General features: G+C 42.7%; 2 protein-coding genes across 4 annotated transcripts in view; one reads left to right on the top strand and one right to left on the bottom strand.

The window, feature by feature from the left end:
- LOC112988732 (small ribosomal subunit protein mS27) overlaps nucleotides 1-11,300 on the top strand; it is a 51,086-nt gene extending 39,786 nt beyond the window's left edge. Inside the window, exons 10-12 of one of the 3 annotated variants that reach the window (XM_064500831.1) lie at nucleotides 2,567-2,722; nucleotides 7,148-7,424; nucleotides 9,523-11,300. In XM_064500831.1, coding sequence (XP_064356901.1) covers nucleotides 2,567-2,722; nucleotides 7,148-7,387 — 396 coding nt within the window. In that variant the 3' untranslated portion in view covers nucleotides 7,388-7,424; nucleotides 9,523-11,300. Of the gene's footprint in view, nucleotides 1-2,566; nucleotides 2,723-5,811; nucleotides 5,937-7,147; nucleotides 7,536-9,522 lie in introns of those variants that run through there. The other 2 variants (XM_064500832.1, XM_064500830.1) reach the window with 2 other exon arrangements.
- A 4,968-nt stretch (nucleotides 11,301-16,268) lies between these two features.
- LOC112988742 (microtubule-associated protein 1B) overlaps nucleotides 16,269-23,468 on the bottom strand; it is a 73,792-nt gene continuing 66,592 nt past the window's right edge. The window contains exons 6-7 of the mRNA XM_064500829.1: nucleotides 21,843-22,081; nucleotides 16,269-20,720 (exon numbers count right to left, since the gene is read on the bottom strand). Coding sequence (XP_064356899.1) covers nucleotides 20,565-20,720; nucleotides 21,843-22,081 — 395 coding nt within the window. The 3' untranslated portion in view covers nucleotides 16,269-20,564. The remainder of the gene's footprint in view (nucleotides 20,721-21,842; nucleotides 22,082-23,468) is intronic.

Below are 23,468 nucleotides of genomic sequence, written 5' to 3'. Positions count from 1 at the left end.
AAGGGTTCTGGTGCTGTCAGATGGGGAGGGTGGGTGGATTAAGGCTCTTTGCAAGGACAACACTGACTAAGGGACTTGATGCTTAGCTGTACTCTAGGCTTCAGGCTATGCCTGGAACCCAGCCAGCTTAGGCAGAGAAACTTAGGAAACCACCATCACATGGGTTGGCCCATAGAAGCAGCACTGAAGCTCTCCTTCCCTTTTTGGTACATTTTACTGAAGGGCTGTCTAGTAATAGGAGTCTTTCCTTTGCTAGCATCACTGCTAGGCTTATGGTCTTTGCTTTTCCCATTGCTGGAGGATGATGATGATGAGCCTCATGTCCTCTCCCTGACATACAGAGGCCAGGGCACCGCTCAGCAGGTTCTCCTGGTGTTCCCTACTCAGAAGCAGCTCTATGTGATACTGGAGAAAGCAAGGCAGGAAGCAGCACATAAGACCCTCCACCACCATGGGGCATAGCTCAAAGAGCACATTCCCTCTTTCTAATAAGTACTTACACATGAAACAACTCTGGGGAGCACAACCGAGCATCCCAAGGACCACAGATAGAGAGCTCACCAGCCACTGTTTGTGAACTGTTTGTATAGGTCTTTAACAAACATAAAGCCCGAAGACATCTCAAAGATGTCTTTTTTCTTCTCTTTTTTCTTCAGAAAGAAAACAAGTAAAATATGTTGGTCCATATCCTTCTCTAGTATAAACTAATTGCAGTGTATTGATTTGCATCATCTGGTCTTTTCTACCTAAATGCTCATTAAGATCTTACTATTAAAAATCTGTACAGATATTTTTAATGATTATCTCCAACTAAAATACAGTATTCCCAAGGGTGAAGGACTAATAGCACTGACCAGGTCAATACTGGGGTCAGTCAGCTGCCACTGAAGTCACTAGCAGATAGGGTGGAAACAATCTCGGGTGTCAAAAATCCCCTTTTCCTGTAGTATTCTGGGCCTCTCTTGGGTGAGACTAAATAGACCACTATGCAATACTTGCAAATCTACATCATGGCATCGATATATGTAAACCACTATGACCATGCATGCCTGCACAGCAGCAGAGTCATTTGAAAAAGAAACTATCCTGTTTCACAGGCTTGGGGGTTCTTTTTCAAAATGTGATTTTATCTTCTGGTTGAAGAAATTCCATTATCTAAAAGAGAAGTTTTCAGGGGAACTTTCTTAGTTGCGCAGTTTTGGTGTAAGCATTTTCAAGGGGGTTGGCCAACTGTTGTCAGAGTCACTTGCTTTCCCTTCAGTCTTTAAGCTTTCATCTATCTTTGACTGGCAAGGTGTTTCTCTTCTCTGTGCCATTACTATCATAACAACTTAATAGAAGTATTGTTTTAGTATTGTTTCAATTGTGAACAAGTAAGACAAGCGATACTTTTTTTTTTTGATTCTCTGAGAAACTCTCCAAATGAGAGCCTATGTATTTCCAAGCACACATTTATGATTTTGTTGTTTATTTCATCCTGTTTCACTACTGATAGCTTAAAGATGTTTTATGGTACCATTACATTTCAGTATAAAGAATGTGTTATTTCCAATCAGCCTAGTTTTTATTCTTTAAGCATTATATATTTATGTTAGGAAAATGAAACCACAGGTATCAAGATCCCTTTATTCTGGCGGAAAGTGTCATAAGTTCAAAGGTCACACCATCCTACTGGCAAACATGCAGAATTAGGGTTCACAGAAGGATAATAGCTCTTCACATTATTAAAGGCTGATCTTTAAAATGCAGGCAGACTGCTTTCAGTAATTTCAGTTATAAAGACCACGTCATTCCCCAAACAGCAGTACATCCATATAGCCTTTCCATCTTCTGTATCAATAATACATACAGAAATAATTTACCAAGTCTCTTAGTGAAGCTAATGCATTCTTTTGATACAATTGCAATTAGATAGGAGAGGGTGGTTCTCTTAGTTCCTTGACATGAGAGCAATGTGAAGAGAAAAAGAGTGTCGGAGATTAAAAAATATGCCTATACCAAGATGATACATGCCTACATTTCCATTTTTCCTGTTAAATTATCAAACTAATGACAGAAATGATTTTTTTTATTGCTAAAAAGATGGTTTCCCCCACTTATTTTCACTGAAGAGGAATTGTAATGTAATGATCTATTGCAGATTTTATTGTTTAAACATTCCATAGTAACATCTTATTTAGATGTATCTGTAACTGTATATCATGCTAGTGCTGTTATCAGTGTGACTACCATTTAGAGTTAGTATTTATGGCCAGATATCAGGCCAAGAGGAATTGTTTGTCTAATGCCTGACACATCTGCAAATACAAGTCACATCTGAGTTGCAGGGAGTTTTACTGCTGACAGGAGATGGGGGCGGGTTGGTCTGACCCAAGTACAGTACACAACACTTAATTCCTCCAATAATAAGCCTATTTCATTTTAGAATTTGGTTTTCTTTTTATCTTACAGAGTAGTCGCCTCAAAATACACATTAACTTGTGAGGTTGTTTGAAAATGTGACAGCAGTATTATTCAGATTGTATTTCTAAACTTTATGCTAACGGTGAAAATTGTGATTGTTCAGATTGATATTGTGGAGACCATTTTGCGGTCTGCCCTTGAAGCAAAACCTGATCCAGAACCACCAGAAGAAGTCAAGAAGGCAGAGCAGAAGTCACAGTGTGCAGAGTCAGAAGAAACTGAGCAGTCTAAAATACCTGATTACTACAACCGATTCAAGGTAGGAGATTTTCTTTCATCTAATTATTACTAAGCAGTAGTAGAACTCCAGCAGTAGTAGATGATATATATCAGTAAATAAATATTACTCTCTTAATACGCTAGTAGACTGACACCCCTTCAGTGCATCAGGAGCACTACCTGGCATTTTTGAAACTGATGTCACATTACATTTTTACTGCCTCGAACAGGAAGCAGCCTTCAAAGGAATGAATGCTCAAGGCCACTTGTCTTTTGTCTGTCTGCTGGGATTTTATCTTCACTTTTCATACATCAAACTGATAAATCCAAATCCTGTTTGCTAAAGTGGTATGTCATTACAGATCCATTATTTGACCTTGTATGGGCTTTTGCTCATTAAAATAAATTGTACTGGGGATGAGGCCATCCTGAATTTATTGTCCATTTATGTATGTTATCATTAAATAAGAATGTTGCATCCTATACTTTCAGTCTGGGGAATTAGGTAAGTGTATAACCCCTTTCTTTTATCTTTAAGTCTTCACACTGCTGCTAACAATGTGGAATACAAACAGTTGTTCATTAAGGCGTAGCTATATAATGAGGCCATTTTATTTGGTCATCTCTGATTTGTGCTGTGTAAAAATCAAATACCCCAGGTTAATATTAATTTGTAGTTCCTGTAGTTCCAGGAGTAGTGTGCTTTCCTTAGCATATCACTTTTCATTGTTGCTGTCACAACCTTGGACAGCTGTTCTGAGTACAGATAGCTGTTCTTCTAAAGAAATTTTAGAAGTTGGAAGACTAGTATCCTACGGTTTCACCTTACAAATGCACACTTTTCCCTTCTTCAATTTTTATTTACATAAATTATTTACCACTAATCTTTGGATATTAAACTTGTTTCAGAGGCACTTAGAACTTTTTAATTAAAGTCTTTGCGAATCAGTGGGTGCTCAGCATGTGATAATTAATGCCTGGGTGAATTGCAGTCAGGTGGATAAACACAACTGCCCTTTGAAGGAGGGAGTGAGACATTTTTAGAGTCTCTCATTGTCTGCCCTACAAAGAAAATAATTCAGAGTGCTCAAAACAAGGCATAGATGCCAAACGAGGCATAGACTGGTGCCAAGTGGGGGTGTTTTCTCATCACCTCAGCCTTTCCACAAGTTCCATAATTAACCTCAGTTCAGGCATTCCCTGGTCTAGTAGTGAGTGCCTTGACACTGGGCCAACAAACCACAGTATCCAGCCTTAGCTCTAAGGCCCCGCCAGAAGAGTCTGAATATAAGGAAAGACATAACCCTCGTGAGAAGTCTAGGCATCCAACAGTAAGTTACATATAAGCAAGCCACGTTTTTTAGTTGTCTAGATGAGAAGAGAGCTCTCAGGTCATTTCAGCTAAGTCTAGACAACCTCTCAGACTCCTCTCTCAAGTCCATTAAGCCAGGGGCAGCCAGTCTTCCCGACTGAGCCCCAGGACGTTTACGAGAGTAGTTCACAGTCCTGAGATGACTGTTCACTAGAAGCATCTCCCAGTCTTCCCCTGGTCGTCAAATTCAACTGCTTCTGTCTCCTGCTTACACAGTTCTCTTTCACAAGTTATACAACTGGATATCAGTATTACTGATCCCTCACATCGCAGGAAGTCTTTAATTTGCTCTCTCTTCTTACACCCAGGTAGAAAAACCAAGGTCTGTAGAGTAAACAAAAATATTACAAAATACTCTTTCTTTACCCAGCCCATACGTTCTCTGTAGTGACAAGAGGAAGACAGTCAGATTTTGGTGATGATTTTTTTGCAGGGTGAGTTAGTTCTGTTAATCTGTCAAATAGATGCTCCTGTGCTGTATGTTTGGGCATTATTACTATTTTCATGCTTCTTGCAGTATACACGTGGCTTAGTCAGTGGCCCAAGTGTATAGAGGCAGCCTTTCCACTCCATGTCTTTCCTCACAGTGTAACTCACTGGTTTTTCATGTGCCTGTTTGCTTCACATCATGTCATGCATGGCTTTTGTATGCATATTTGAACTTCATGTCTACTTTCAACCAAAAGAACAGCCATTTGTAGAAGTACCTGGAAAAAAATGTCAGCTTGACTAACAAATAAGATGTTGTGTGAGAGGCAGCGTGTCCTTCCTTTCCACTAAAACAAATAGGACTTGAGGGCATTTGGCTCTTTTCAGATAAAACCTCTGGAGCTGTAATTTGAACTCTGTGTCTGACACTGTCATTCATGTTGTAATTACCTGTCTTCAGATACCATACACTTAGGCCTGCTATTCAGTGCAGCATTCCTCAGGCACTTTCTTCCATCTGTGTCAATGATCAGTGGGCAAGCATTTCATCTTGCAATTGCTGGGTTCATATCAAGAACCAAGCTGCACACAAACACCAGCTCTAAAAGCAGTGCTCCTTCTCTGACCGTCTGCATACAAAGCCCCAGAGTCTGCTTACAAAAGTCAGTGATTTAGCCTTATAAAAATGTGCCCTTTGGGTACCTTCAGGATGTATAGCTTATCAGTTTCCTAAATTAGCTTTACTAATATTTTACAGAGAGCAGGGAGGATTACAGGAGTTCGGTGGTACCAGTAAGGGACTAGGAGGGAGGTCCTGCCAGTTCCCAGTCCATTGTATTTCTTCTAGTTCAATTTCGTACTACTTGGGTTCAGCACACAAACTCCTTTTTCAGCACATCCTCAGTAGTGGTTGTAGGGAGAGTCTGAATGATATAAGACAGTTATATTTAAACTGCACATGTAATCTGGAAGAATGAGGATAGTTGTCAGGAATTACATTCCTTTCCTGGATCCAAACTGCACAGTCTTTTCATATTTCTCACTGGTGTGCCGTATGCTCACTGACATCTCAAACAAAATACAGATGAATATGCCTAAATATTATGAAGTTCAGTTTTAGTCCAGTAGTTTCAAAGCCTTTTTTTTCCTCACTTGTTTTCTTCCTTTATACATGAAATCAAAAAGCTGGCACAGCCAAAAACCCAGGGCCCTCAGACTTGCATGCCTGCTGTTTTAGAGCCTTCTTTGATCTGCTGTCTGTCCAGTTCAAACTTTCTTGGGCCTGGCAATACACAGCAAAACCATCATAGTTGTTTTCGCTGAGGCAGGGAGAAGTGGAGAGGCCTCAGAAGGGACATCACCGTTTCCTGTGTGCTGCAGAGCAGAACCCCAAGGCAGGAGCTGAGGGAAGAAGTGGTTAGTGCATTTGCAGATCATCTCAGCATGGGCTGGGGTAAGAGGAATGCTGCAGGCCAGTAGCACACTACATGTTTCCAGTGGTAACTGGGGTGGAAGTCTAGATGTCCATGTGACCCAGAATTGCCATTTTGTTTGGAAGTGAATTATCCCTATTGCCTCTTTCCATCATTCTGCAATGCTAAACAGTAGGCTTTCCTCGAAGGGACCGTGAAAGAAGCATGGAGTGTACCTTTCTTTAGGCTACCTAGTTAGTTACTTCATACAGTTCTAAGAGTGCTCTGCTCAGGAAGACATTTTATTTAGAGGAACAAGCAGAAAAATGTGTTCCTATCTGATGAATGAGTAAGGGGTAAAGAATCTGCCTGTGCCATGTCATCTTCCTCCCCCAGGAACCTCCTCCATGGCTCTCTGTGTATCTGCACTTTTAAGGCAATTAATCAGTTTGTTAGTGAGGCATCTGGCTAAAGATTCCAGAAAGTCAGAAATAGTATCACTGGATGATTCATCATCTTAAGTGAATTAATATTTTTATGCTGCATAAAATCTAGATAAGTAAAGCTCAAGAAAGAAATACTATGCTTTCCTCACTCAAGCATTGCTCCTAGCATAGAATATCCCTGAATAAATATTACTTGCTTCAGCTCTATTGTACAGTCTGTGTAAGCATAGTCAAGCTTCCGATCACATTACTTGTTGGGAAAAAAATGCGGTGGAATGTGGTGGTGGCTTGCTATAGCTGCAAGGGCTCATGGGATCTATTTAATATTCCATTAGTAAGAGACCATTTAAAGTGATTTGCATCTGTTGAAAAGGATGCTAATGCAGGAGCACAGAGCAAATCTTTACATCAACTTTGAGTTAACGCACAAAAAACCAAGGTGTTTAGAGTATATTTGTTGTAGGTGACTGGTCAGCTAATGAAAAAGATTTTTGTTTATGCCATGTAACTGAACTTGGAAAAACAGAGAATTTCAGAGCTCGACTAAAATGAAACTTGATTGTTTCAGTTTTATTGCTCAATAAAAACTTAATTGCGGAGGCTACTGTTTGAAGAAATGAAAAAAATTGTATACATTACCACAGTCAGAACACTTTGCTAAATAGTTATCTGGCCCATGTAGCCAGCTAACAGATAGATTCAAACAGCCACAAATTGTTATAGGGAAGTATTTTGTGGCTGATTATTTTGTGACTGACTGGCTCTCTCTTTCTTCTCTCTCCCCACCAAATCCGTTTTTATGACAGGAGCTGTACTCTAAGCTGCATTCACTTGGCAAGGTTGAATCTGAAAGCCTGTTAACCCTGACCACCCAACTTGTCAAGGAAAAGCTGCCAGCATGTGAAGTGGAAGACATTGCAAAACATGAGCAGAAGCTAAAGGAGTGGGAGCAAGAACAAGCACTTCTTATGGAGAGAGAAAGAGAGATGAGAGAAAAGGCTAAGCAGGAACTGGAAGCTAGGAAGCTGGCTAACGCATCTGTTTAATACTGAAACGCAAAGACTAGTGTTACACATTCTTCTGGTAATAAACTTAAGTGCTTACCGTTATTAATACCTCATTTTAATCCTGCTACAAACATGTCTGTATGTGACTACTTACTGTATGCAAATTAAACTATTTCTATTTTGCCCATTTCCTGAAGTACAGCACATGTGGTTTAGAAATTATCATCCTGTATATGATATCTATTCCTCCTATCTTCTGCCAGGCAGGGGGTGGGATGGAGACAAAACAAAGAAACAAAGGCATAAAAAGCAGCTTGCCTGTGGTGAAAGGTGTTGAGAGTGGAAGAAAAAGGAAGAGGGAGGAATGTCAAACACAAGTTGTTTCACCAGACATTTCTCACAGGAAAGAGTAAGAATCCCTTGGTTACTCTGAACTTCAGATACTAAGAGGATTAATGTATTGATTTCTTTTTTCCCCCCTCCCAGCCCATTTGGAAGAATCAGGTTACTGTGCATGGAGTTGGAAGCCTTCCTTTAGACTATTTTTAAAACTACTTTTAAAGACTTTTAGCTTAGAGAGTTAGCATGTGCACAGGCACTCAGATGTGTCTCTAAAAATATCTCCCTGTAAGGCAGTTGGAAATTCACTAGCACTACTTTGTTCCATTTTTAAGGTCAATGGAGAGACATCCACAACCACCTCAGCAAACACCAGAGAGCCTCATACTGCATTGTAGTTCCCTTTTATTTTCTGAACAGTTTCATGGGTTTTTTTGACCCGATTCCCTTCTGGCATCATCTGCGTACATGCTCTGTTGCTAATTTTCCCATGCCTCATCCCTCAGTCTGGTAAAAGAAGGTAGCTGCTGACACTAAGCACAGAGCACAAAAAAACGGGAAGGGCGGAAGGGCTCACGCACATTGGTTGGGTGCATCAGCATCCGTCCCTGCTTACATTCCCTGTCACTGCAGAATCTGATCAGCTACAGCCTGCAGCTTTTTACAGCTCCTGGCAGGGTAAGTTCCTTAAAAATAGGGAGATCCTAGCAACAGTCCTGTTGTATTGAACTTGTTATGGCAACAATAGTGTTCTGTCTCTCTGTGCTTTGGTGTAGTAAAGCATTTGATAAGCGTTTCCAGTTTTATCATGCACCTGTCTAGTCTTACAGCTTCAAAAGACGTCACAAGTTCACTGTAAACCCAGTGAGAACACACAGCAAATCTCTGAACTTGTTTGAAGTGTAGGAAAGGATCTTAGCAACATCTACCAAATACTACTCGTATTCACAGTGCATGGCAGTAGGGTCTTTCACCCCATCTTGTCAACAAGTCCCATAGTTTCTTTCACATCTCAAGAAGAGAGTGCAGTCTCCAAGTGGATGATTTTGTGGCTTGGACTAACCAAACCAGCAGTAGCCCTTCCCAGGCAACTTTTCCCTATCAAGTCTCCTTAAGTATTTTTTTCTCTCTTCTTTCTTGGGCTAAATAGTTCCCGGTTGCTAGGAGGTGAAGTCAAGGAGTCTTAAGGGAGACCAAACACATTCTAAGAATAGCTTCCTTAAAACCAGTGGCTTCAAGTGATCATCACTCCTAGTCCATCTACAGGAGGCTGAAGCCTCCCTCTCCTGCCCACATATTTGGGGTCCTTCAATATCAGAACACAGGTGGCACCTCCAAAGGGTCACAGTTACTCCTGTGGCAGATTTTTTTCTCAGCTCCTTGCTACAAGCACAGAGATGACCTTTCCCTCCTAGGTGCTTTTCTACACCGCCACACCATTTTAAGACGCTCCTCATCTTGCCAACACATGGCCTCTAGACATACAGCTGTTGAACCTGTGCTTACAAGATACTATTTAGCTAGGCCACAAGGGGTGCTTCTGTATTTTTCTGTGTTTCTCATCAGCATCTGTTTTTTGGCAGCATAAGAAAGCTGTGTCTGTCCGCCCTTTGCCCTGCTCAGTAGATGTGCCAGCCCACCAATGCTAATTGAGTGTTAGGGAGCTGCTAGTTGCCATTTCCCCACCTCTCACAAGCATGCTTCATTTCCCTCACAACTTACCCCTCCTCCATTTTAGACTTAACTGCGCTAACCGGGGGGGAAATCCCCCCTCCGTCCTTTGAGTAACCTGTTAGTTGATTAATATTACAGCTTTCCACCTTGTTTTATTCCAGGTTCAAATATGTTGAGCCCAGGCTGAAGCTGAAACTCCTCTCAAACAGTGAAGAGACAAGCTTTTATCCAGGCCTAGACTTTAAGTAAACTGTGGCGAATGCCCGTGTGGGATAGTGCTACCCTTCAGGAGCAATTCTTCTGCACTGCGGGTAGACCAGGTATTCTGCGTGAGGCCTGGCTCGTCACCAGGCTGTCCCACCTATCACCGGGACAGGAATTTCCCTACTAAACGCTTTGTGGGCAGCTCTTGTCTCTGGGGCTGGATGAAGGAAATCAAATCCAAAAACCTGCTGCAGTCAAAGCCATCTCCCACAGACGCACAGGTCCCAGGCCGCTTGTGGCTTGAAAAGTCCGTTTTGCCAAGCCTGATCCCTGCCCCACACCAGGCCCCAGCCAATTATTTCTTCACCATCCAGCGCCTCCATCTAGCCCAGGTCTCACCACTACCTCCCTCAGTAGCAACCAGCTTCTGCCAAACCAGTTTTTTCTAGCTTAGCAAAGTCTCACATTCCCGCAAGCCATAAGCCTGCCTATACCCTCTTGAATTCACCAGCAACCCTCTTTGCCAGCTTTCCCAGCTTCCCCTTTGATATCCCCCATCATGTTCCTCCCATACATCATCTCATGTTTATTCTCTCACCACAGCAAGGCCGTGTCTCTTTGCTCCCTTGTCCCCGACAGCCATGCACCAGTGCCTGTGCAGGCTACAGCACAGGCTACTGAGCCCTGGGGCACCTCTAGGCATCCAGCCCCCACAGGCAGCTCCCCCAAGGGGTTTGCACTTCCCTTGGAAATAGAAATTAGCATCTGTAGTGTGTCTGTCTGCGGGGGGGTGGGGGCGGGGGCAAATAATAACCTACAAGGTGCTCTCTGCTTTGGTGCTCTCTCTCATCTGCAAGCTGCTGGTGGGCCAATACTGGGGCAGACAGATACCGTGAGAAGGAAAGATTCAGAGCTCCTTAGAGAAGAGCACTGTTGAGGCATGTGCTCAGCCACTCGAGGGAGACACAGCCGATAATTCACCACACAGGCAGCAGTGTGGAAAATAGCAGAATGGCAGCTAACTCTGTTTGACTTATCTGCTTTTCTCTTTCTCACTCCAGGAGAAGTGAGATAGATTTGATTCCTCCACCCTTGCACAAATAATATTGCACACACACACTTTCACAACCTGTTTTTCAGCTGCTTGCTAGACTACATTTAAAAGGAGTTTGAACAACACACAGACATTCCTCAGCGTAAAACAGAGCACCAGACAGTCAAAAGTCCCTCCCGTGAGCACCTGCTTGTGTGCTCGCCCGTGATAGCCATCACCTGCTGTGATACAGCTGGCGACACTTAGAAGGGCTGCACAGAAGCCGCACAGCACCTTTCATCAGCTGCTGCTCAAACAGGAGCTGGGGCACCAAGGGAAAAAGATATGTGTGTATATACGCACACATAAAGAAAATGATTTATGTATTTTCTAGAACCACAAAAACCGCTGAGTCCCCCCAGTCCTGCTCCCTGATGCTCATTTGATGCGAGCTCCCTAGGAAACTCTCAAGCTTTCTGAAACCTTGCTGCTCTTTGCTGCACCATTTCAGACAGCTGCTTAGATGTTTCTGCGTGTGGATGGGACTGTCAAAATATTTCCTAGAGGGGACAGACCAAGATCTTTCTCAGTAGTAACATTATCTCCTTTTTTTGGATCACCTCTCCCTCTAGAAATGTTCCTTCACATCCTGTTTTCTTTTGTGACTACAGCTGCAATTTGGATTAAAGCTACTGTGGTTTCTCCCTTGTCGATTTACTTCTAAATCACAGGAGCATATCTTTCATCATAAAAGTTTTTGAATAATTTCCCTACTCATTATCCAAGCATCTGTATAGCTACAGGTACAGAAGAGCTCCCGGTGCTGGAAGCAGTGCCTTTGCACACACAGTCACCGAGCTGTGCACGCAGATGGGGTGACTGCCAGCCTACCTCATACCAGCATGCACCTTGCTCCTGCGACAGCCTTGCCAGCCTGGCACATCCTGGCGGTGCTGGTCACCCCCCGCTGCCTCCCCGGCGGGGCCAGGGCCCCTCCTGCAGCACCGCCCACCACGGGGAGCAGCAACCCACGCAGATGCAAAGCCTCTCTGCTCCCCGGGCAGCCATTTGGCTGCTGCTTGGAGAAATACCAGCACTGCAAGGGTTAAACTGGTCCCTTTAATTCAAAAAGCAGATTGCTGATTCAAATCCGTGGCAGACACTGAATACGCTGCTGATTAGGTAAGCAAATATGTAACTCTTCCTCCCACAAGTGTCTCCGACAGATGATTTCCGAAGCACTGAAGGCCGTTATCCATTATTCACAAGAGGAAAATTATATATTTATTCCCTTGCAGTTCAAGTAAATGTAGCCTGAAGCCTTTCGCAGACAGGGCCTATTTATGGTAACACCTGACCGCGTCAACCTAAAATTCACCGGTGCACTCAGGCTGGTCGGGTGCCAGGTCCCAGGCAGTGAAGCAGCAGCCGCGGCCCTTCTTGTGGCGTTGAGGGAGGGGATGGCACCAGCCCCGCAGCGACGCGTGCCAGCTGGCTTCTACCTGCGTGGGGCCCCGGCCGCCCCGGCCCCCAGCGGGGCCGCGCTGCCCCCCCGACAGCCACGGTCAGCCCACGACATGGCGGCGCCGCCCTCCCTGCCAACAGCAGCCCAGGATGCCGCGAAGCCGGGGCTCCCCTTGGCCAAAAAGCCACCCCGTGGCAGAGGCTGCCCGCTCTGCGGCTGCCGCAGAGCTGTGGCCAGCGGCCTCCCCAGGTGCAGCGGCCCTCAGCACCGCCTGGTCCCCAAAAACGGCCCAGGCCCCTTCCCCTGCTTGTGGGCTGCCGCTCCCCGCCACCCCATGACTCCTGCCGGCGCTGCGGGGCCCCGCTGCTCCCGGCTGCCTCGGGGCTGTGCCATGGCCGTGCTGTGGCTGTGGCCCATGCCGGGGCGGCAGGGCCAATGGCACCCGCAGGCTCTGTGCGGCTGTGAAGGAAACGTGGGGGCCGCTCTGCGGGCAGATGGTGCAGCAGGGACCCGGCCTTGGCACCTGAGTGACCACAGCGGGCACGTTCCCGCCGCAGAAAAAGGTAATTCTGAGGCAGTCGGTGTATTTTAACTTCAGTTTGGACCTAACGTTGTCACCTAAACCATCCCTGACAGGATCACTGAGACACAGCCAGGGCTCCAGCCACCAAGACAACCGGTGAGCAGCGGGCGCTGCCAGGCCGGGCGCTGCCCCCGTGGCTGTGCCTGACGGAGGGGGCAGCAGCAGGGCCGGTTCTGAGGGCCAGGGGCAGGGAAAGCTTTAAGGCTTTCCCGGAATTTCAACAATTGCCATTAGAGCAAAACAGATTTTAATGTCCATTTTTCATTTGTATTGCTCTGAATATGTGCCTGTGTTGTTGTGAATCAGATCTCACATCCTTTGAAGCCAATGACATGACTTGGGGGGGTACAGGGTAAGGCCTAAATTGAATATGAGAATATCAGCAGTTGGCTGTCAGACTGTTGCCATTTCTGCCAATAAAGTCATTTGTTACAGTATTTACAAATTCAAAGTCATGTTTACAAAAACAGAGTCGCACCACTGTCCTCAAGGGATGCAAGATCTGGCCCACTGAACTGCATCCAGTTCTGCAAGTACTGCTACTGGCTTGCTACGGCTGTTTAAGCAGAAAGTTTAACTGAACTTTGGAAAATGTATTTCTAGTGAATACTTGAGCACATTTGTGGAAAATAAAGTTAAACTTAACTTGCTAGAAATATGAGTATAGGAAACAGTATTACTGAGGGAGTGCTCTTCCATGGCAGAAGAGTAACTACTGCTGACATAAGTGACAAACAACCTGAGCCTGGGACAGCGACTCCTTGAAATAAGACCCATGAAGAATGAAGTATAAGCCAGGAGTTAGCCATTAGGCAATAATTCAAGAGCCAGTTAAGATAGTAAACACATTCAAGAAAACTGCTCTGGGTCAGTCTCCCCGCAGAAATGTATGCAACATTCAGTAATTACAACATAGGCACCAAGCTCTGCTAGCACTTCTTACCGCAGTAATTCTGTTGCTGCTCTTAAACCTTTCTGATAAACTATAGTCCACCCAGCATGTCCTAAACCGCAGGTGCCTCAGGCAGAGGAATTGCATTAGAGCCTCATTGACATGCACATTAGATTATCAAAACAAAATTCAGCTTTCACTGTATCTTGTTTATTGCCATTCCTTACAATTCAGTCCTTAAATGAATTGGGAAAGAAACTTTCAAGCCTATTCTGCTCTAATACACATGGTAACTACTGCTACAATTACATCTTTGGAAATTGTAAACTCTTGTTGGAAATACTGACTTGCAAGTCTAGGGGGTTCATATTAAGTATTTAAGTGGCTTAGTGGTTTAGTTTACCTTCAGCTGTTTAAGCTAAGAAAGTAATACAGCTGGGTTGAGATAACATGATGTTTGTAAAAGCTCAGTTAAAATGAGTTTCTGAACCATAACAGGTATACAGGATATAACAGCAATGTATATAAAAATTGCTATATATATTTAGGTTTATTGATATTAGGAGAAAAGTTCTATCTGTCTCACTTCTCTGCATCATTCACAAGCAGAGGTGATGACTGGGTTGCAGTGTGATGTATAAATCATGGCAGATGCAATCATTTTGCCAGTGAAGGTGCCAGCAGATGCCCAGCGACACTCTGCTGCCGCCTTGCCAGCTGCTCACAGCAGGGCTGGGAACTCTGCAATTGTTAAACTGCGGAGAAGCGGTACATAAGGGGCAAGGGTCCCTGAAAAACAGCCGTGAACACAGCTCCCGCAGCTTGCAGTGCTTATGGGTTTAGTTCCTTAGTTCTCTTTGATATTAATGGGGGAAAAAAAATCATTTCTAGTGCAAAAGACACCGAGCATGTTCATTTCCTACTGCAGTCAAATGCCCCCAGCAAGTCCTCCAGTAAACTGAGGGCATTCAGGTTTTCTCCGGAGACACTCAGCTTCTGGCGGTCAGGCTGAATCTGAGGAAAACACACGCAGTAAAACGGAGGAGGATCTCCCCCGCGGCCCCACACCAGCCATACTGGCCTGCCCACATGTGCAAGGGGAAGGTGGGGACCCAAGCAGCAGCTAACAGCAGAGGCGATTGCCACGATGGATGCACGCGGGCAGTGGCGGTACACTGCGACCTTCCGGGAGGCTGAGCAGCCCTGCCGAAATGCCGAAGTAGGGCTTGCTGCAACTACAGGGTGTCACCACCAGCGTGACTTAAGGGCCCCCCCACATCTCTTCTAATCCCATCCTAGGAGCCACGAAAAAGTACCATTTCCTCCCAACCCTAAAATAATAGATATCAGCATTAAACAACCTCCAGGTCTGGGTGCCACAGAATAGATCCCTCATTTTAGGTGTTCCCAATAGGACTGCGGGACTATCAATTTCCTATGCCATCTGAAATATTTTACAACCTGGATAAATTTGTTCATTAATGACACTAGGGGAAATAAAAATTCTTCTCCTCAGCAGCTGCACTGAAGAAGAGTGCTTTCATTTGGCCTCTAACCAGCACTGAAAATGCTACAGACCAAACCATGTCTGTAGTTCTACCTGTGTAAATCCAGAGGCTTTCTCTGCAATTACAGATGACTGATCGGGAGAGAAATGTGACCTGGTATGTTTTACACTACCACAACAGCTCAAAAAATCTTGACATAAACATATGCGGGATTATCCCAAAGGTTCAAGATTTGTAGCACTTGACTCCTCTCACCTCGTCTTTGTTTTGCTCTGCTTTGCCATGCTCAGCCCAGTTCAAGCAGCAACACAACACCTCGTAACGTTGTTCAAATTTATGAATGAAACTTTAGAAGTTAGAAGAGACAGAAAAGGGTGCACAAAGAGGGCTCCTGTCTGAGGATGAAAGAAATCACGTAGTGCCACTGCTTCCCCTTGCATTGAGCACCCCTCGCCTTGTGCCGCACCAGCCTTTACCCACTTCCGTGTGTTACCATCTCTCACTGTCTCGCTGTTCACCCACGAGAAAGCTGTAGGCGCTGGCTGTCATACCTCCCTCCGGCGGTCGCCACAAGGCCAGCGAAACTCTGAAGGCGGAAGGCCTGCTCTTGCAACATCCCTTTAACAGGAGCACAGGACAAGCCTGCCATTCACAGGGGTGAGCCCCAGAAGCAAAAAACAAAATCACAGCATCAAAGTACAGTTTCAGCTCAAACACTAGCTCCTCCCAAGGGGGCTGTCCTGCCCGACCCCCCCGTCCCTGCGCAGGGCCAGGCAGCGACGCTCCGCAGGCCTCTGCGTCCGCTGGGGACGAGCCGCACATCTCTGTTACGCTGCAACTACCACCTGATTTGGGGAAGAGCTCTTCTCAGACCAGGAGGGGCTCGGGCTGAGGCAGCTTTATGGGCTGTCTCTGACACTGCCGCTAGCAGTGCGCTTACTGAAAATGGGGTGTTTTCTCATGCTGCTGAGGACTACGGAAATGAGAACAAAAAATAAAAGCCACATCATGGTACATCATGATAATGTTTTACACCACAAGATAAAAGTAATCTTCTCCATTTATTTTCTGATTGCTAAACGGAGATTGGTTCTTACCTAGCATTTAAATAGGATCACTGATCTTTTAAGAAAAACCCCATATAGTAGATAATCATGACTGAAGGAAAGGGCAAACTTACAAATACATACATACACAAAGACAAGAAACATGTCAACACCACTTTACCACTTTTGTATTTTATTGTGGAACTGAGTTTGTTTCCTTTACATCAAATATCCTCAATGGAAGAGGGGATATTGCACACAAATATCATAAAAGCACTACATATTACTTTCACTGGAAACTAATTTTCTACATTAGATATGACTGGATAGAATAGAAGTGATGCAGGATTATAAGACATAATACCATACACAGCTGCAGACTGACACAAACACCATTCAGAACAAGAGAGAGGAGGTGTGTGAGGTGCTTCTCAGCCAGCAACAAGACTGTTTCTTTCCACAGTTTGGAAGATAATGGCTGCATGCAAATGTGTGAAAGCATACTTCGATTTGCTCTTTTTGCAGTTGTGATTACAGCCCAGTCTTGAAGAGGTAGCTCCTGCCATCTGGAGCTCCTAGCTAGTCTAGTGCAGAGAAGCTTTTTCTTTTTTTCTTTTTTTTTCTTTTTCTTTCGATATTTTTATACCATTGTTTTATTTAGTTATTTAATTTTTTAGATTTTTTTGTAAAGCCACAACAAACAGACTTTTTTTCTTTTTTTCTTTTAAATAGCAAACATTTTTAAACCAGGTGAATAATATAATTGCATTCTAAGAAATGCTTACCCCTAGTTGCTTTTAGTGTTTTGTTCAATTATTAAGTGAAAAGATGAAAGCTTACAGTTTCTTTCAAGTGTAAACATTATACTTTTTCCTTTTCTAATAAATCCAGACCAACAAAATTACTATTTCTCTCAAAACATCATCACTGAGCAAGAACCTCTGGCGACAGATGAACAAAGAGAAGCATATGACAGAAATGTCCCAAATGCACAGTAAGCGCTCGTTGGAGCTGACTTGCTTGTGGTGGGAGGGATTGAAAATTCAATTAAAAAATTGATTAAATCTTAGTAAATGAGTACCGGGACTCTCCTAAAATGCATAAGCTATCATAGACAATTAAAAAAAACATTCATATACACAGGTTGCTCCATTCACCACAGTATGTCAGGTAATCAAAAAAAAAGCAAAAGTGATTTCTATGAAAGATGGAGTGAAAAGTAGAGGTCAATGAAGCCAGGCCCACCACAAGACTTTGAAAAGGCATGCAAGAGAGGCCCTGTTCAAGTTCAGGAGTGGGATGTGATCTCTAAAGTTAATTCTTCATTGAATTTTATTAAGCAGTATAGTAATAGCACAAAGATCATGACTGGGGATGCTATTATGGATAATACCATCATTTAAATGGAGTGTCCTTTACACTCAACTATTGAATCTTTATAATTAGAGTAATCAATATCAAACCATGCTCCTAGAAATCTATGCTGATCAACAGCACTCATCATTAATGTACACGGTACATTTTGATGACTGTTACTAAACTAAATGTGCAGCATTATGACTAGCACAGTTAGATTAGTTCCACAGGCAGGAAAGACATTAAGGGCAAGAGGAGCTAACGGAGGAGTTCATATCTGTATTACACCCAGGTGTGGTTGTCATTGAAAAGGGAATGGATGGAACAGGCATTACAATACCTCAGAATAGCCAGACTGGGTTTTTAATATTCTTGAGGCAGCAAAAATGAATGTACTTTTTAAGATTGGCTGTAACTGCCTATTTTATTAAAACAAATACTTGAGCCATCACAAACTTACTTGGGGAAATTTAAGGCTTGATTCAAATTTCATTTACAGTAGGACCAAATAACTGTAACTTCACTGATTGCAGTGAAATTGTTGCTGATTTACAGCAACATAAGTGAGATTAGTCTCCGGACCACTGCTATACTTAAAACAGATTTTCTGCCAAAGCGGAGGTACAAACTGTTCCAGATTTTGTCAGAGAATCAGAAAATCTGTTCGCACCCACGCAAAAAGTTTGAAATCTTACCTATATAAGAAAGTAGACAAAGCAGAAAGAATTGTAGAAATAATACAACTATTCTGCCAAATATTTTGCCTGTAACTTTGAAGACTATGTATTACAAAAGCGATTTTAAGTAAATGATTATGAGCCCAGCCAACATGCTTGATTTCACAATACATTTTCATCTACCTTTTGTGCCATAGTCATTCTAAGTTATCCTTAAGGACTTAAAAGGTATAGCAATAAATAAAACAGCATTGCTAGAGATAACTAAAAAAAGAAAAGAAAACATTAAAAATAAATCAAAAACCTCAACAATTAACAAACAGTAATTCACAGCATTAAATGGGCCTCAGGAGCCCACATTTAAAGGGCCCTAAAGCAGTATAAAAAAAAAACCCTCATAAAAATTAGGAGTGCAAACATATACCTATTAAAAAAAATCCTATCAATGTAATTTTGAAATAAATTATAAGTAAAGAAAATAAAACAAGGTCATAATTCACTACTTCATGAAACTTAATACCAGCCACAATGGTGAATCATAGAGACCAGCACATATCTCCATTTTGGAGGCCTTTACACCTTCTTCAGATTCACAAACGTCCTACAATGTAACAATATTTTTACTTGGGTAAAGCTTCTGAGACTGAAAAATCCAAACTGCCTTAAATCATGGAACTGTTGTATATGCTGTTCCTCTGCAAGTGAGCTAAGGAGGAAGGAGAGGAAGAAGGAGAGGAAGAAGGAGAGGAAGAAGGAGAGGAAGAAGGAGAGGAAGAAGGAGAGGAAGGGGAGATGTGACTTGTTTTAGCTTATCATTGCTTATTCTATCTTCCTTCAAGATCTTGCGAGGGTTGAGAATCTAGGTTACACCCTTGTAAACATTAGGCAATCAACTTTTCAAATTCCATTTTCTGTTACCATCAAGAGGTTAATTTTATCACCAGGGTGCTCCCCCTGCCTCCCCCAAGGTATTGGCAGTTGTCTATTTTCAATAAATGTTACCGCAATATTCATTCTCACCAGAACCTTAAACAACATTATTCATTTATCTTATAAAACTACTAAAAAAAATTGCCTTCACCTGAAAAATTTTTCTTTGCATTTTCCTGTAAATGAAAACTTTTGTTAAAAATTCATCTATTAAAAGTTCACGCAGCACTAAAAAAAAGGATCTGTACATTTGTTCCCATATTCACTCTTAAATTAAACAAAATAAGGTAAGACAAAGGAAGATTGAATACTGTACAGACTCGCAGGTAACCTTTTTCATCATCCTGAATGTTTCACTAAGTTTTGCAACTCTGATACTGGACACCACTTCAATCTTGCTTCCACAGTACAAAAGAAGCTTTCAGAAAAAATGCTTGTCTTGCCTTGTTGAGCTGTCCAGGTGCATCAATGAAGTGATCACATAGCTAACACACATAACTCATAGCACCAAGCCGTTTGACCAGTCAGATAGGCTTCTAGTACCACACATGCACACTCACACTTCTTTACTGGTGTAACTATGATCCTACACAGATGTTTTATAAACTTGCTGTCTCAACATTAAAAAATAAGTGCATCAAGTTTCTTTGTACATTCAAGTCACTTTCTAAGGCAAATTGTCTACTATATGTACTCCCAACTGCTTTGGTATTTTGCTTCAGTTAATTGACTGTTGACGTGGGTGTTTAAGCATGTGGACTGGTCAATTCTGCGTTTAGTAAGTGGATTTTCACTGGGAGCATGCCTTAGACCAACATCTCTGCATGTGGAAAGAAAGGTTTTCGAATTCTGAATGGGGTTCAAACTACTTGCATATTTGGTCTATGATTGTTATGGCATGTCAGTATGCAGAGTTCAAATTAAAGTGGATAACTGCTAATGAGTGTTTAGGTTGTACGTCCCTTCCTAGCCACATTCTGTTTCTTTTTATTTTCCAGCTAACTTAATTCTGTGAAGTAAGGACCCCCTTTGCAATAGCTCAGATTGATATAAATTCAAAACTTTCTTTTCACGTTAGAGCATAAGCAGACTGCAGTAAGCGATACATCTATTGCCATGAGACTAATGCAGATCTAATTATTTATTACTTTCTCCTCCTACCCCTCTCTCTCTTTCTCTCTCTTTGTGTTTCTTTAGAGGGCAAATGCCTCTACCTGGCAGAAGTCAGTTGGGGTTGCTAGTGCATGGTTTCCAAATGTTCAGCGGAGATGAAACTGGATCTGTTTTTTCGCAGTAATTTGAACCCTACTATGGGAATACTGTTATTTCCCTTAGCAATCAGCAAAGACTGAAAAATATTAGTGATTTGCATCACCTTGACACAGTATAGCATTTGGCAGGTATATAGTTCAGCAGTTGAAATAGATGGGTTGAATTTTTAGAAAAGGTGTTTTCAAATTGAAGAATTTCTGGAAACAAAGTTTAATGTTGTGGTGCATGGTCTTGTTCTTACAGTTCAATCTTGCATGCAGGAAAAGATTCATCTTGCATAACAACAGTGCTGCTGCTTGCCAAAACCATGATGTTGAGGTCCTGCTGTTTCTCATGGGTCTCTTGGTACCATTCCCTCATCACTTCTGAGTCATGGGTTGGGATTAAGGTCACCTACAACACAAAACAGGAGAACTCCTGAGGAATGGACAGTGATAAGAAAAACATCTTTTAAGAAGTCCCAACCAGCAAGCGTTTCCCTTTTGGAAAGAGTGGATCTTTATGCAATAAATACCCAAATAAGTGGATGAATAAGAGAAAATAATTAAATGCATAGATAGGATAAAATAACCACAAAGAAGCAGTTCATCAAAATAAAAACTTGTTTTTGTAAGGGGCTGAGATGTACTTTCCAGAAAAGTAGCAGTCTGTAGTCTGCACTGATATCTTTTCAGATTATGACAAAGATTTTTTATTTGTGTTACATCAGAAAGGCATATGAAGTTTCCAAGTGTACATGATAACTATATAAACCGTGAAACATTCACTTTTTCTCTCCTGCTTACAGACTGAAAGGTTTCCAGACTGGGATCCTATATGGAATAGCAATAAGATCAAACAGTATTCAAATACAGTTAAGCCAAATGGCGCTGTAAACCAGGAGTTCCCAACTGTTTTGGATTGAGTTTCACTCTCATTTCCTTCCTCAGATTTCTTGTTGAGGTCCCTGGAGTTTAAAGGGGATACACTGCTTCTGAGATGCTACTGGGACTGATGGGAGAAGGCTTGGGGTCATAGTTGTTGGAAATAGCGCTACAGGTAAGAGAGCGCAGATGAGAACAGTTTGGGGGGAGTGGAGGAAGGAGGTGATGTGCTGTAGATAACCATCCCTTCCTCTCCCTCCCGGTTGCTCTTTTTGCAGCGCTCGCTAGAGAAGAAAGGGCAGCAGCACTGGTAGAGGCCCAGGACAACAAGCTGAACAGGCAGCTTGGGGGCAGCGAATGGTGCCCAGCATCAGACCATGCGAGCGCTGCCACTGATGTGAGGAGGAGGCAAGTCTGAGCCAGATCTGTGGCTGTTTTATTCTCCAGGAAGAGATTAGAAGAGCCAGAAATGGGGGCGCTGCCAGGTGAGGTCCACTCTAAGCTTCACCCGTGCGTCCCCTCACATCACTAGTAAACAAGGCGCCCTGGCTGCAAACCCCTGCTCTGAGCAGCCGCAGTCCACTCTTGCTTCCTGTAGTTGTTTCCCAGAGAAGTTTAAATTTCCAAGTAGAAACACTAGAGAAGAGCATACCTGCATGTTACTCTCCCACTGGGCCTTGCCCTCCAGCAGGGAGTCCAGAACAGCCCTACTCGGCTCCTCGGCAGCAGCATCGTTCCCGCTCACCACATAGTAGGATGACCGGACCCTCTTGAAAAACTCAACATCGACATTCTTGCTATTGCTGTGGTTGGGGATGTACACAAGATCCAAATACACTGGGGGTCCTGGAGGCACAGCTGTTGATTTTGTCAACTTACTATTTGCAGGTCCTTTGAAAATCAAACAAGAATGTATTACAGACTGGTTGAAAAGATGCATTTATGAATTATCACTATAATTGCTGAGGTGATATTCTCTAAAATAGCTCATGTTGGTTAAGTGTCACATAGCTACAGCTATACTTCTGTGTCCTCTGAAACAGTTATCGTGTTATCCTCCTACATCTAATGACATGTTCCAGTTTAGTCGTATCTAAATCATGACTGGGAGAAAAAAAATTGAATAAATGTAACTAATTATATAATATAATAAAAATTCACTACTACATATAACCAGCAATTGACTGAGCCTTTCACAGTAATATGCTACTATTATTCAACATTTACTATGCAGGGTTGTGATTACTGAATTACCATACAGTGAATGGGAGTATTATTTTTCAAGTTAAGAAGTACAGCTTTTTGAAAGACTGGGGTACGCATGATTATAACACAACTCCAGCACTTTGCTCCTGGGGTCATACTGGAAGCCACGCAGCTTTGAAGTGGTCTTGAGTTTTGGGATATCAGGGCGTAACAAGGCGTAGTAGCTGTTGATATGCTGGGACTGTCTTACAGCTACATCAGGAAGCTCCTATACGTGAGCAGAAGAGAGAAAAGGAGGAACTTGGGAGGACAGAAGTTTCACTGCAGTTACTTCAGGGAACTAAGAACAAGTGCTTGCTTGCCTGCTGGATCCTTATCTGCACATACAAATTAGCCATTTATCACAAAAATGAGGTGGGGGAGCATGTTTTTGCTACTGTACCTCAGTGTAATACCTGCTCTAAGAAGAGCTTCAGTCAAAAGGAAGTTTAAAGTTTAAACACAAACATAAAAATACTGTAACAGATTCTGCTTCTGCTATAAACTGACCGTCAGGATTTGATCAATGATTGTATTCAGATGATCACCACTGATATTTTATTAGCCTCTTCATGATGTTACAGAGGATGACCTTTGGTAAAATAAATTATCTAAGCAATATGCTTTATTTTAGGGTCATATATTGTAAGGCCAGGAAAGTCTGCTGCAATTGTCTAATGTGACCTGCTGTTCATCATACACCAGTATGCCAAATAAGCATCATAATATGATAGGATTTCCTGAATTAGAGATTTTTTAACTATTGCGTATGTCACAAAATCATCTTTTATCATGAAAAAATTTGTGATACATTTTTTCTGAAGGTGTGGATACAAACAGTAAATACAATACTACACATGAAATTTTACACTTAAATGCCAGTATCAAATAGGGCCTTGGTTTCAGCTCCAGCATATACCTGAAAAGTATGCTTCAAGGAAGATGAACCTAATATAGAGCTAAACTGCTGGAGATGTGTAAGGTATGAGGAACCAGACTGCTGTTTTGAAAAGGATCTATTAACAAAGACACA

Source organism: Dromaius novaehollandiae, chromosome W (assembly GCF_036370855.1).
Source record: "Dromaius novaehollandiae isolate bDroNov1 chromosome W, bDroNov1.hap1, whole genome shotgun sequence".
Classification (NCBI taxonomy): Eukaryota; Metazoa; Chordata; class Aves; order Casuariiformes; family Dromaiidae; genus Dromaius; species Dromaius novaehollandiae.
Note: the sequence above shows the minus strand (reverse complement) of the source record. Positions and strands in the feature narration are given on the sequence as shown.